The sequence below is a fragment of the Taeniopygia guttata genome, chromosome 1 (genome assembly GCF_048771995.1).
Source record: "Taeniopygia guttata chromosome 1, bTaeGut7.mat, whole genome shotgun sequence".
Lineage (NCBI taxonomy): Eukaryota > Metazoa > Chordata > Aves > Passeriformes > Estrildidae > Taeniopygia > Taeniopygia guttata.
In genome coordinates this window covers 85186394-85200276 of record NC_133024.1, presented here as the reverse complement: position 1 = coordinate 85200276, position 13883 = coordinate 85186394, and the positions used below count along the sequence as shown (strand labels likewise).

The 13883-nt window shown below is 35.6% G+C and overlaps 1 protein-coding gene across 6 annotated transcripts in view; it reads left to right on the top strand.

The window, feature by feature from the left end:
• REV1 (REV1 DNA directed polymerase) overlaps positions 1-13883 on the top strand; it is a 55479-nt gene that overhangs the window by 38427 nt on the left and 3169 nt on the right. For all 6 annotated transcript variants that reach the window (XM_072932556.1, XM_030278432.4, XM_030278425.4 and 3 more), the window contains 8 exons: positions 140-360; positions 1325-1497; positions 3965-4067; positions 5592-5748; positions 6127-6329; positions 8203-8436; positions 12439-12547; positions 13576-13787. In XM_072932556.1, the coding sequence (XP_072788657.1) occupies positions 140-360; positions 1325-1497; positions 3965-4067; positions 5592-5748; positions 6127-6329; positions 8203-8436; positions 12439-12547; positions 13576-13787 (1412 nt within the window). The remainder of the gene's footprint in view (positions 1-139; positions 361-1324; positions 1498-3964; positions 4068-5591; positions 5749-6126; positions 6330-8202; positions 8437-12438; positions 12548-13575; positions 13788-13883) is intronic.

Genomic DNA, 13883 nt, shown 5'->3' with positions numbered 1-13883 from the left:
AGCAGAATTTATTTTATATATATTTGTTTGTTAATTTGATATGACTTAATACAGGTTTAAAAATAAAAATTTTATGTAATCAGAACCTAACTGGCTTTGAATTGTATAAGGTTAACAGAACTAATTGCTTTGTTGTTAGGAGTTGGCAGGACAATGGAATCTAAGCTGGCTTCTTTGGGAATTAAAACCTGTGGAGATCTGCAGTGTGCTTCAATGTCAAAACTACAAAAAGAATTTGGTCCAAAAACAGGACAAATGCTCTATAGATTTTGTCGTGGTTTGGATGACCGACCTGTTCGTACAGAAAAAGAAAGAAAATCTGTTTCAGCAGAAATCAACTATGGAATAAGGTTTACACAGGTAAATTAAACTTGCTTCTTTTTTGCAGTGACTTCTTTCACCTGTAGAAAAATCTTCTCATATTCTGATTATTTTCACTTACACTTTGATCTGTTAGTGCACCATCTTAGCCATGAAATAGAAATGAGGAAAATGAAGACGTAGGAGACCAAACAAGAGAGGAGATACTGCAAAAGTATTGGGCTGAAAAGGAGCTTGCACAAAATTAACTGGCTATTCTGCATTTGTTACACAAGTCTGGTACAGAAAAAGAGAACTGCAGTAGGTTTGTCAGCACCTAGCATTCTCTTTCATTTAAATGCTGATTATTTGAAGATGCCAGTGCCTGAAACTATCACCGGCTGCTCCCATACAGCATTTTTATTAGATTTTTTTACAAATACTTTTTGTTTGGGGGGAGCATTATTATCAAAATTGTATTTAAAAAGTAACTCAGCAGTTTTTTGAGATCTTGAGTATTTATAGAAATGATAGGGGAAAAAAGGAGTTTGAAGAGATCTTATGGTGTTGTGTAGTCCAGACCTTTACTCAAAGTAGGGGAAGCTAATAAATCAGACCAGTTGCTCAGCACTTTATCCAGTCTGGCATTGGAAATCTCCAGGAACGAAGACTGCAAACTTCCTTGAGCAACATGTTCCACTGCTGAACTTTCCTCATGGTGAAAAAGATTTTAAGACCTATGCTCTTCATCTTCTAGATTTCTGTTTAGACTTGCAATTCTGTGCTGGAGTTTCTAAATACATTTTTTAAAGACTTCTTTCAGCATTAGGACAGGAATCTGCCATCTTGCCTAAATTAAGTGACCTACAGTGAAAGCAAACCACTTGAAGTTAAATGAGACAATTGCTTACGAGTCAGCTTGCTCTTTTCAGTTTACACAACCTGGATTGTATTAACCCTTAATGATTTACTTTCAGTATTTGAAAACTAGCAATTATCTAAACATGTTGGTTTTCCCCTTCAGCCTAAGGAAGCAGAAGCTTTCCTTCTGAGCCTCTCAGAAGAAATCCAGCGTAGACTTGAAGCTGCTGGTATGAAGGGTAAGCGATTGACCCTTAAAATTATGGTCAGAAAGGCTGGAGCACCAGTAGAGCCTGCAAAATACGGAGGTCATGGAATCTGTGATAATATTGCCAGGTAAGTACTAGGTGTGAACACACTTCTGCAGGATCTAAACTTTATAGGAAGACAAGACAGAAATTTCAAAGTGCTTGGTATTTCTTTGTTCCTTATTGAGAAACTGGATGATGTTGACTAAATATTTTTTAAATCTGATTATTATTTATGTACTTGCATACTAAAAACACAGGGATATAATCTAGGCATAGAGTATCATATGCTGTTTCGTACAAGATTGTCATGGAACCTACATACACATATATTCTTCAGGCATACACTTGTTTATCAAAGCAGTTGTTCTTCAGTACAGGATGATCCTGGCTTTTGACAGACAATAGGTCTTTCTACTTTTCCTTCTGTCTCAGGTGGTTGTAACAGACTAATCCCTCCTGAACTGGAGGTCATTTGGTGGGTGTTGCTGGTGACAGAAGAGGTGGTGGAGTTCACAGATCACAGAATATGCTGAGTTGGAAGGATCTCACAGGGATTATCAAATCCAGGTGCTGGCCCTGCATAGCACCATCCACATGCCCAGGAATTGTTTCAATGGGTTAGAGTTAAGTAGTAAGACTTGCATGCATAGAGCCTGTCATGCTTGTGATACATAGAATTCAGCTCTAATAAAGGCTGAAACAACAAAATTCATGTTTCACTATGAGAAGCTCATCACTTTTTAGAATTGGTATATATACCAAGAAGAAAATCCCTTTTGTCTTCTGGCTATCCTGAATTCTTTGAGCTGAAGATTTATTCTTAGCAGCCTAAGAACACATCTTAGTATTGAGATAGAGCTTTAGTCCACCTTTATTTTAACTATTGTCAGAGTGCTTTTTCCTGAACAGATGAGTGCTTTGGACCCCTTTTCTGTGGTCAGGCATACTTATGTACACATGTCCTGAAACTTCCCTAATTCATGAAGTCTTCAGTAAGGTCAGGGGGGCACCCAGGAGTGAAAAATTGCTCACACATCACTAAAGCAGTTCAGATGCTAGGATTTTGTTTGGTGTTGTCTCTGTTTCTGCTTCTGGCTTCCAGTGACCTTGTCAATCCAGGTTATACTGTAGGTGTTCTAGTTCTTTGTTAGAGCATTTGTATTCAGCCCAGTAAAAAGCTTTATAGCAGTGGAAGGGTAAAGTCCAGAAGCTGAATCCAAGCAAATGGATTAGAATCTCAATGTGGTGTTCCTTCAAGTGACCAGTTTCTCTCTTCAGTTTAAGATTTTCTCTAGCTATAGCTCAGGACTCATTTCTTGCCCCTTTACCTCACAGGTGAATGGCTTGCTATGCTTTCTCATCCTACAGGTCAAGATCCCCTAGGATGATAACCATAGTACTACAAAGGATTCAGACTTTTCGACATGCTTGAAATCAAACTCAGTTTTTGAGATTAAATGGTATTTTTACTGCATCTCTGAAATCCAGTTATGATAGTTCAGCACAAACCTTTTTGAAATATTTTTCTGAAATGTTGTGTACCTTTAGTGATACTGATCCCCATTTTCTTAAAAATATTAACATGTAAAGCTTAAGGAGATCTTCATGTGGTTCACAGTCTGAGGGTTGTTTTCATATTGGCAGAACTAGACCTTTCCAAAGAGCACTTGGATGTTCATGGTGGTTTCTGACAGATTCAGAAGCAGAGTAACACCATCAAAGTGTTTAGTAAGTTGTCAGAATGGCACCCTGTCAAAACACCAAACTTAATTTTGTTGATAAAGCCCACTCAATCAGAGCTAAAATTGCATCAGTTATTCAGTGAGAAACTTTACATCACTCATGTGCATTTGATGAGCCACTTGAAATTTTGTCAAAGATTAGACATTAGAGAATCCAGAGCTATCCAAGCACTCCTGCTGCCCTGCCATACTCTCAAGTGGTAATCTGTAAAACTCACAGCAAGATTGTTTTGTGAGACTTGTTGCAAAAAATTGCCCACAGCTTAAGATAATTTGGAATGTTGTTTAAAGCTACTTTACATTAATTTGAATTCCTTGTTGCTTGTAATCCACATGCACACACCTACATCTGCTTCCCCTCTGAGTTCCTTTTGAAACTCTTGCTGTAGACAATTGACAACTGAAATAATACTGACCAAACTTTCTGTGAACCAATCTTGAATGAAAGACAAAAATGCAGGAGTGTGTTTTTGTACAAAGTGTAAACTTCTTGTGAAACTTTTTGTCTGGCTTCAGTAGATTGCATGTATATATATATTTATATATACTAAATTTGACCTTTTAATGTGTGGACTGCACACTGAGAATGTTCAGTTAGTAAATATTCTGCTTTTCTTACTTTTTCTGTAGATCATGCTTAGTTTTCACTACCTTTAAAAAGAAACCACAGAACAAATAAAAAGTGTTCAGTTTCTATATGCCAAGAAATTATGATCTGTCTTTCAGGTCCTCTCTAGAACAAATACAGAATTTTTGTCTTCAGGATTTGTGACAGTTTCCTTTTTAACCATGCTTGTTTATTCTTTTTAGGACTGTGACTCTAGACCATGCAACAGACAGTGCAAAAGTAATCGGGAAGGAAACTCTGAACATGTTTCACACAATGAAACTGAATATATCTGATATGCGAGGGGTGAGTTCATGGGAAAACTGAAATTCATTCTCTTTATCAACCTATTTCATTGTCTTTTGTGGATTTTCTATTCCTTATGGTAGATGATAACCAAACTTAAGCAAAAGTGTAGATAATACAAAGCTTATGTAAATTAGTATATGCAGTTATATTGTGTTTTGTAACCTTTGAAAAACGTGGTTACAAAACAATAAATGTAAAAAAATAACTTTTTTTGTGGTATAAATTAATACACAACTTAAAACATCCTGAGATGATGAAGTAAGACTGTATCTTCTATAGTTCTATCAGCATGTGTAAATTTTGTCTTAGAATTTTCTGTAAACCTTTGCCATACATTAATTGTGTAACTAATGTAAACTAAGATTAAACAATTTGTAATGTCAATCAAAAACGAAGCTTTTGTTGTAGACTGCAAGTTTTAGAGCAAGAGAAGTTACCAGCCCATGTTTTGGCCTTTGTTTGAAGGTGGTTTTCTGGCTCTTTTGATTCATGGCTTATCTGAGAACTCTGCTCATCTCAGTGGTTTTGTCATAGCAGTGTGACCCCATGATGGTGCTATTTTGACACCAATTTGTTAAAGTTACAGTAGAACACAGAGGATTTCTAAAACAAACCAGCATTAATTCATCATCTGGATATAGAAGTAGGGTTTTGGTTCACAATGTTGCCTTGCAAAGTTAGCTCCCTGGCTTGGAGTTGAGGAAATATTTACTTTAAATATCTTATCCCATTATTTGCAACTAAGAAGGTGTTAATAAACAAAGTCCTTACTATGTAATTATAGAAGAAATCCTGGCAGAAATATATGCAGTAGCACCTTCATGCTTTCTGGGTCCCATATACAGCTTTTTCTAAGTGTCAGGTTTCCTTTCTTTAAATTATGGAGGATTGGCAATAAACTCATACAGTGCACCACTGAGTTCTTAATTAGACATGTTTTGAACCCCTGCTGACTGGGTATTTAAAAGTTAAATGAAAAACTAGGATGTCAGGAAAAATGAGGAACACCTCATCTAAAAAAGACTGTTTCTACCAAAATACTTTCATCCAGTGAGACTTTGCAGAAACAGTGTTTACAAGTGAAACAATAGTATTTTTCTCATTTGTAGTGGTGGATTTAGTATAGATTGTCTCTGGGGAGAAGCATTGCTGGGTAGCCAGATTTAATACTAACCACATTTTGTCAGTATTGCTGTATTTGTTAGTGTCTTAAGAAATTTCATAAAAAACACATTGCTTAATGATCCTGTTGACAGCAATTTTATATCAGGGAAGTTAAGATGGTAGTACCTTTGTAATTTCTTAGTTGTTGGATTATGGTGGGTAATCCTGGGATTTGTTTGGGATGTTTTTAGTGGCTGTTCATGTGTATTTCGATATATTTTTATTTGTTCTACCCACACCCACAACAGGCAGGCAATTCCAAATAAGGCAATGTTATTATGATATAATTACATAATTTAAAATAATTTTATTTATTTCAGACTTCATTAAATGAATGCATTTATGTTTTGGATTTAGGTCGGAATACAGGTACAGCAGCTAGTTCCCATCAGTAAAACAACTTCAGCTCTCTCAACAGTACAATCTGGACATTTACCTGGTGGATCACATTCAGTTGTTGATCTTTTTCATGTTCAGAAAGCAAAAAAGCACTCAGAAGAAGAACCTAAGGAAGGTCAGTAAGCTTTGTACTTAGCATGTGTGATCAGTTCTGAAGGACCCTAACATAGATCACCTTTTGTAATACTTATTCAGTATTATATCAGTGTAAAATATGCAACATAGAATTTCTGAGAGTGGGGTTTGCTGCTGCAAATGAAAATGCTACTAGTAAAACTTTATATAGGATTAGTCCAGTTGGTGTTTTTTTTTTGTTTAGTTGTTTTAGTTAATAGTAACAGAGTATAATTTGAAATAAAAGGTATTATGATGGTGCTATTTATTGTGTAAACTCTTCAAATAAGGCTAGAAAATACCTTTTCCTGTGTCTTGAATCTTCAGAGTATTTTTAACTATTAAATGATCACTCTGTATTTTCTTTCCATATGTATAGTATTTGTGGCTGCTATGGACCTTGAAATATCTTCTAATTCAAGAACATGCACCTTCCTTCCATCTCGTGGTACCAGTGTCACACCTGGTCTCAATTCTAATGCCAACAACACCGAGTCTGCTGTCAAGTGGAATGGTGTGCATTCTCCTGTCAGTGTAAAATCCAGGCTCAATTTGAGTATTGAGGTTCCATCTGCTTCACAGGTAAACCTGAGAGTATTAAACATCTGCAGGATATTGTAATAACTTGGGATTGTCTGTCTTATTTGGACAGACCCAAAAGGAGCTCTTAAATAAGAAGAGTTCTAGTAAAATATAGAGCACAGTAAGTAATTTATTGATGAAAAATATTTTGCCTTAATAAAATAAATAATGTTGAAGTTAGGATGCACACTTAACATTTGTAGAGGATACCACTATTTAGATGGGAGGAGAACAATCTTTATTTAAGTAAAATATTTCTGTGGGTTTTGGGGATTTTTTTAGCTGTGTTTCAACAAAGGGACAGCCTTAATTATTCCCACTCCACATGCTGTTCAAGTAGATGTTGTTAGAAGTGTCTGCTATGAAACAGCTGCACAGACTTCTGCAGGTATTTTAGGTATAAGCAGATTTACTTGCTCTTCTGTAAAAATATCATTTAAATGTCTGATATTTCAATCTGTAAAAGCATTTCTGATGTTTTTTAAACAGCTTTCTCAAGTATTTATCCATTTTAAGAAGCAAATCATGCTTTTGGCAGGAAACGTGTTCCTATAATGCAATATCCAAGCCAGCTCAGGATCTAAAAGTAACTTGACTGAACAGTGCGAAGCTGCTGCTGATGCTGCCATAGGAGGAATATGTATAAACAAGTGAAAAATGCAGTAGCCATTCAGCAGAGTTCCTACTTTGCTGGCCTTATGGCACAATATCTTTCTGTCTGCTTTTAATCATATTATAATATGGAATGTAATAAAAAATTCAGGGCTGGGAAGGAGTGGTGAGACTTACTGCTACACTGCTGTTTATATGCTGTACTAGGAAAGTAACAGCAATCATGGATATTTTACACTGGGGATTTCCAGGAAATTATTATAGATTTACATATGCAGCAAATTTGGAATGAGTGAATACAAACAGAATATGGAAGAGTAACTGAAGTGATTAACAATACAGACAGCTTTCATCAAAACCTCTCAGTTACCAAGACAAGTAGATTTTCATAGATATTTGAGGTTCTCTGTAAATCCAGAATGTGGTCATAAGCTCCAAATTTTCTTCTCAAAGGTAAAAGATAAACTATTCTAACATAGCTCTGAAGTCTTACTCAGCAGAACTTAGAGGCAAACTTTGGCATTTCTCTACATAGTTTTATTTAAATTTTACTTGTGAGAAAAATGATGATTGTCAGTTGTATCCATTCAGTCACTTGTGGAGCTGTCATTGTATACACAGCAGCTTCTGGACACTGAGGGGTTATCTCAGTTGTTTCAAGTGAATAATTGATAGTAAGTAAAAGCTTATTTCATCATCCAACTCTGGCAAATCTGACAGTATGCAAACATATATAATGTCAGTAAAGTAAAATAGTAGTAATAGTAACAGCAATTTGTTACAATAGAACACAAAGGATTTCTAAAACAAACCTGCATTAATTCATCATCTGAATATAGACAGTAGGGTTTTAGTTCACAATGTTGCACCTAGAACTGTATAAAAAAATTAATTGCTTTACAGCTTTGTGCTGGACACCAATTTAGCATTCATATCAACCTGTTGCCTGCATAATTTGAACTCAGAATTCAGGTTACTTTATCATTAGGTAGCTATAGAGGAAAACCTATCTGTGTTTTTTGGTAAAAAGACTGATTGTCGTAAAAAGATAAAACTGAGCCTTCATATTTACTGAGCTGCTTAATTTTAAATGATATTTTACTGCTGCGGAGTGTAACTCTCAGGTTCCTAAGGATGTTTGCTTACACAGGGTAATATGTAGCAGATTTTGTAAAATTCAGGAACTGTATAATTAATGTTCTGACTAAAATAGTTGTTACTTATTCCTTAGAAAAATCTAAAGGCTTTTATGTACTTGTAGCTAGATAAGTCTGTGCTAGAAGCTCTGCCACCTGATCTCCGAGAACAAGTAGAGCAACTCTGCACCATTCAGCAAGGAGAGAGTTACGGGGAGAGCAAAAAAGAGCCAATAAATGGATGTAACCCTGCACTTCTGTCACAACCAGTTGGAACAGTGCTTTTACAAATACCAGAGCTCCAAGAACCAAATACCAATATGGGAATCAATGTAATAGCCTTGCCAGCTTTCTCACAGGTAGGATGTTTGTATGGTATCAATAAACAATTACTTTTCATCTATAGGAAGTTAGAAGCTCTTTCTTGAGACAGCATTAACTGGAACCTATGACTTCCCACAATCAATCATTCATGGTCCTTTAATGTCTTTTAAAAGTCTGTTTTTAAATGTTACATTATCTGTCAGAAACGTAGTTTGGTAATATTTATTGAAGATTATAGTAATCAGTCTGCCTATGTTTTTGCTGTTGTTTAATGTAAAACCCCCTCATATATGGTCTTCTTTGCAATCCAGTCTGTAAATCACTTTTTTTCTCTATTGCAGCCGAGTTACACTGAACCATAAGTCTGAAGCAGTCCTAAAATCAGCCTAGCTAAGTCACAGGAGACTCTGGTTAAGTGTGTGTTCTGATGGGGTAAAGCCAACCTCTGCTAGCTTCTCTGTAGATGTGTTTGTTTGTATCCCATTCCTGAGAGAAGGGTAGTTACAGCTAAAGCTTGTGCATATCTCCATAGTTTTTTAAATATATAGCATGTCCAGGATGAGAAAAGAACAAAGATGTTTGTCAAAATAGGAACATGAAAGCGTAGCAGGGAACAGTAAGGATGCTTCTAATGTTAGTCTGCTCTTCAGTCAAAGAAGTTGCTGGGAAATGTAGTGTAAAAATTAAAAGAAAAAAAAATTAAAAATCAAAGATTGGGTTACCCAGAGATACACTGTCTTGCACTGCATTTAAAATGGAGCAGTGTTTTTATTTTTCTGTTTCATTGCACCTTTGCTATTCTCAAATGAAGTAATTCCACTTAATCACATTTATAGAGCTCTGTTGCTGTTTCTAGTGGATGATATTGCTATTTTCCAGGGAAAATAATGTAGAAATTCCACTAAATAGTTAATGCATAATTGTTATTTAAAAAAAAATGTGTAGTCTATACTTTTACTAACATTTCCTCACTTTGATTCAAGTTTATTGGTTCAGAAACGGTTGTGTCAGTTTTTATTCTTGAACTGCGAAGTTTGGTTTTCTCTATGGATTTGTGTGCAAATAATGTCTGAGTTCTCTCTGCCCCAGCTGTTTTGAATTTTGTAGTTACATCTGTCCATAAGCACGATGTGTGTTAAATTATGCTGTGCTCTGAAGTACACCCCTCCACACTTGGCTTGCCACTCAGTACTGTTTTTCAGAGTAAATGGTAACTGCATATGGCTTTCTATAAAAATTATTTTAGTTTGTTTATGCTTTATCTGTCTAATAATTAGGTAGTCAAGAATTGATTGTCATTTTTTAAAACAGCGTTACTTTTTGAAGTTTTCTTTAAAGGACCTAGGTTTTTTGCACTGTTTTTTCTGTCTCTATCTACTAATGTATTTTGTGACCTGGTTACTTGATCCAAAAATGCAGCTTAGTAGAGCAGCCTCTTTGTTTGAAGATGTAGTTCAAGAAGAATTGAGTACTTTCTATTTATTTGTCAAGGATATTTATACTATCTATTTGAGAGCGCCTTGTGCTCATATTCAACATTTTTTTGTGAAAGCCTTTCAGCTTGCTTTATTGGCAAAAAGAGGACTAATACTTAGAATTTTCACTTTCTGAGTTAGGTCCAAGTTTAATATAGTATGGTTAAAAAGCTTCCTGTAGGCTTGGTGGTGGAAAAAAAAAATGCTAAACCCAGTTCATTAATACAGGAGGAATTTTTTCTGTGTTAAAATCAAACATTAATTCAATTCAAAAATATCATCTTACTCTAAATAGTTTGACACATTTCTTCTCTTGAAGTCTTTGTGGTAGTGTATATGCTATGACTGCATACAAACATTTAAATCTACTTTGTGGTCCATGAAGCAGTGAAATGAGTAGTCATAGGTTTTGGGTATAGAAATACTGCCAACCACTCCAAAATGAGAACTTCATCTACATCAGAGGTAGATTATGCCCTGCCATCTTTTTATAGCTTAATAAGGTTTGTTTTGCAGCTCTTCATTCCTTTTGTCTGAGCTGTGTTTTTATGATCAGATGCAAAGCTAATTGGCTGATACTGATTTATTCATTAGAAAACATGTGAAAAGTTTCCTTTGTTGGGTAAATTTCTCCTATGAAAGGGATCCAGATAGGTTGCATTCCTTTCCAGCAGTTGCTGAAGTAATCTTAAAATTTAGAATAGCCTTATATCTCTGTAGCCTGGATCCTGCAGAAGCATGATGCAAAAAATAAAGATTACAGATGCGTAGAAACAGGTGAAATTTATAATAATGGTGTTACTTGATAGTGGCAGGTTTTCATTTAATCCTTTCAGTGTCTTCAAGTGGTTCAGATTCCTCCTAAGGAAACTGATGTAAGCACATCAGAAATACAGATAGCTGTGTGCTGAGGTCATCCATGACTATAAAACCAAGGTTCTCCATAATGTGAAAGCTTTCAGATACCTATATGACAATGTTAGGACATTGTACAATCAGTTACCTGAAACTCCAGTTATATTGGAGAATTCATGTGAATTCAACTGATGGCTCCTCTAATTGAATTTTTCTATGTTACACTCTGAGTGAGCAGTGATAGGGGAATAACAAAAATGCTTCCAGTTCATGTATTGCATTGTTTCTGCATAAATTAAGTGGTGTACACAAAAAACAGTATCAATGCAGAGCATTCCAAATCCTTGACTCTTGAATCTTTACCAGAGAGCACTAAACTTTTTAAAAATGTTTTACAAAGTAAAATTTTTATTTAAAAAGATAACTTACAGCTGTGATGTAATTGGCTGCATTCCACTATAGTGCTTTGTTCTGCACAATCTATATGGTAATTGAGGCCAGAGCTGTTCCTCTTTCCTTCTTCAATTAGTGCATATTCTGTGGTGAAAAATTCATGTTGACTCATGGAGTTCTGAAAAAGGAACAAACTTATGCTAAATTGGTGAATTCTAAACCGTAAGAGCACATTCATGTTTATGATCTGTATTATTTAGACATCATGTGTGTGATTAGCACACTGTACCTCCCTGTCATAGTATACATGTTTTGGTTTTAAAAAAAAAGAAATCTTTATTGAAAATAAGAGATACATTTTAATACCTTTCCAGATTGACATTAATATATACAGTATCTCAGATGATGATAGAAATTGCATTGTACTCTTAGAATAGTAATTGTCATTTTGACCAATTTTTTGTTGTTTCTGCTCATCTCCAGTGAAATGAAGGGCACTCTCCCAATGGCAGATTTAATCCACTAAACTACAGGTTTGCTTTGAATTAGATTTTGAAGATTATGAGCTAAAAACACTGTTTAGTTGTAATGGGAAACTCCAAATACAAGATGAGTCTGTAACTGATGTGCTACTTCAGACATGCAATGAGAAAAAATAACTGATAATACAAGAAATTTTATTTTGTCCATATAAGTGTGTCTGGCAATTGGCATCAAATTATTTCCTGACTAGAATCCAAGTCCCTGGGACAGTTGCTAGGGACTATGCTTTTCTCAGTCAAGCAAGTGGTGGTCAACTGTGGGAGATTAAACCCTTTTGTGCTAGTTCAAAATATGACATAGCTGGACTTGGCTATTCCTGTCCTTAAAGAACTGAGACCATTTCCAAGAATATTCTGAGTTATACAGCAGCTTGCAGGAATTAGAAGTATCAAAAGAAAAAGAGGAACAAAATTCTGGCAGTCACAATGTTTGTGTTTTGAAATTTGAAGGGAGTGCTCTCTGGGTTAGGCTTCATCCTGCTCTTAACCAGCTGTACTGGGTATCAGTAGGTGGGTAAAGATGGTTAGTGCATTATATGCTCATAATAGTAATTTTAATAAATAGAGTAATATTAAATGTACAGTTTGTTGGTTTTACAAACTAAAATATACAAAGAAAATGTACAGTGTGTTTTACAGTATTTCAGTTATATCTCCTTTATTTTTGCTTGGCATAAAATGTAAATACCTTTCTCATATGAATGACCTAGAAGGAAGCAAACGGTGCTGCTAACTGCTAAAATAATCAGATGAATCTGTTGTTACTCTCCAGGTGGACCCTGAGGTTTTTTCTGCACTGCCTGCTGAGTTGCAAGCAGAGCTGAAAGATGCATATGATCAAAGGCAGAAGCAATCAGAGCAGCAGCCTGCTAACACTTTAGGTGAGAATATGTAGTTGTGCAGTTGTCTTCTGGTATAGGAGTTGTTTGCTATCCAAACAGCTATGCAACCCTAAGTAACAAACTGGAAAATATAACCAAAGCTTCTCTGAAGATGCTGTGTTCAACTGAATTTCTGTATTTATTTTTAACAGTCAGTTACCACCAGCTGTGGTTTCAGTTTGCAAACAGGTGCCCAGCTTTACACAAATGGGTAATTAATTCAATTTGTGGCACTAAACTCACCCACATCCATATGCTTGTCAAATTGAATCCAAACTTGATGTGTCTTGTGATTTAAAGCAGTGCACTTTCTTAAGTTAGTTAAACTCTTTTCAGGGAGAATTCTCATGGTTCCCTGAAACCTGTAGCACTGGCAGGGTTTTGGGGCAGCTAGAGAAAGATATACTGCATCTCACTGACTGTCTGATAGTCAGCTGGGTTTACTCTGAGATGATCATCCAGGTCTCCTTTTTATAATCAATAGAAAGAAATAAGACTAATTCCCTGTGAACATGCTTTGTCATAAAAATAAGTTGTAAACGTTATTGGCTTGATTGCCAGTTAAACACTGCATTGTAATTATAATCACACCCTGATTTCATCGCCAGTGGACTAATGCAGATATGTGAGAATGATGGAATGAGAGAGAGATTTCCTTCATAAACTGTGATAAAAGCATTGTGGAGGCTTTATACTGCTGGCTTTGCTGATAACACTGGGGGGATAACACAGTGCTCTGAATGAGGTGAGGCAGTTTGTCCAGTAGATTCAGATTTCACCAGCTGCTTAATGTGAGCATTCAAGTACTGAAATGCTCACATGAAAAAGCCTATGAACAGCTGAGTGTCCTCTGCGTACACTGAAAGTCCTTTTCAATTTGAAATGGTGTGTGTATTCAAGTTGCTTTATCTAGGCTGTGTTTTCTCAAGTGATTATTAGATTTTTGTGGGAGATACAGAGTCCCCCTTTCAATGGAAAAGTATTAAATTTTAAATGTATCGACCACTGACTATTCCTGTGTTTTTCAGTGTCAAAAAATCCTTTGCTACACCTGAAGCATACAACTATGAAAAATAAGAAAAAAATACGGAAAAAAAATCCAGTCAGTCCTGTGAAAAAGATTAAGAGTCCTTTAAAAAACAAACTTATTGGTAGTCCTGCAAAAAACATGCCAGCTACATCTGGAAGCCCACAGAAGCTAATAGATGGCTTCTTGAAACAAGAAGGAACAGCTGCTCAGGTACTTTTAACACAAACAGCTTTTGGTAAAGCTGTGTCTGCTTCTTTAGACAGAGTTCCGGTTGCTTTTTTTCTTTACTGGATTCTTCACTGACAT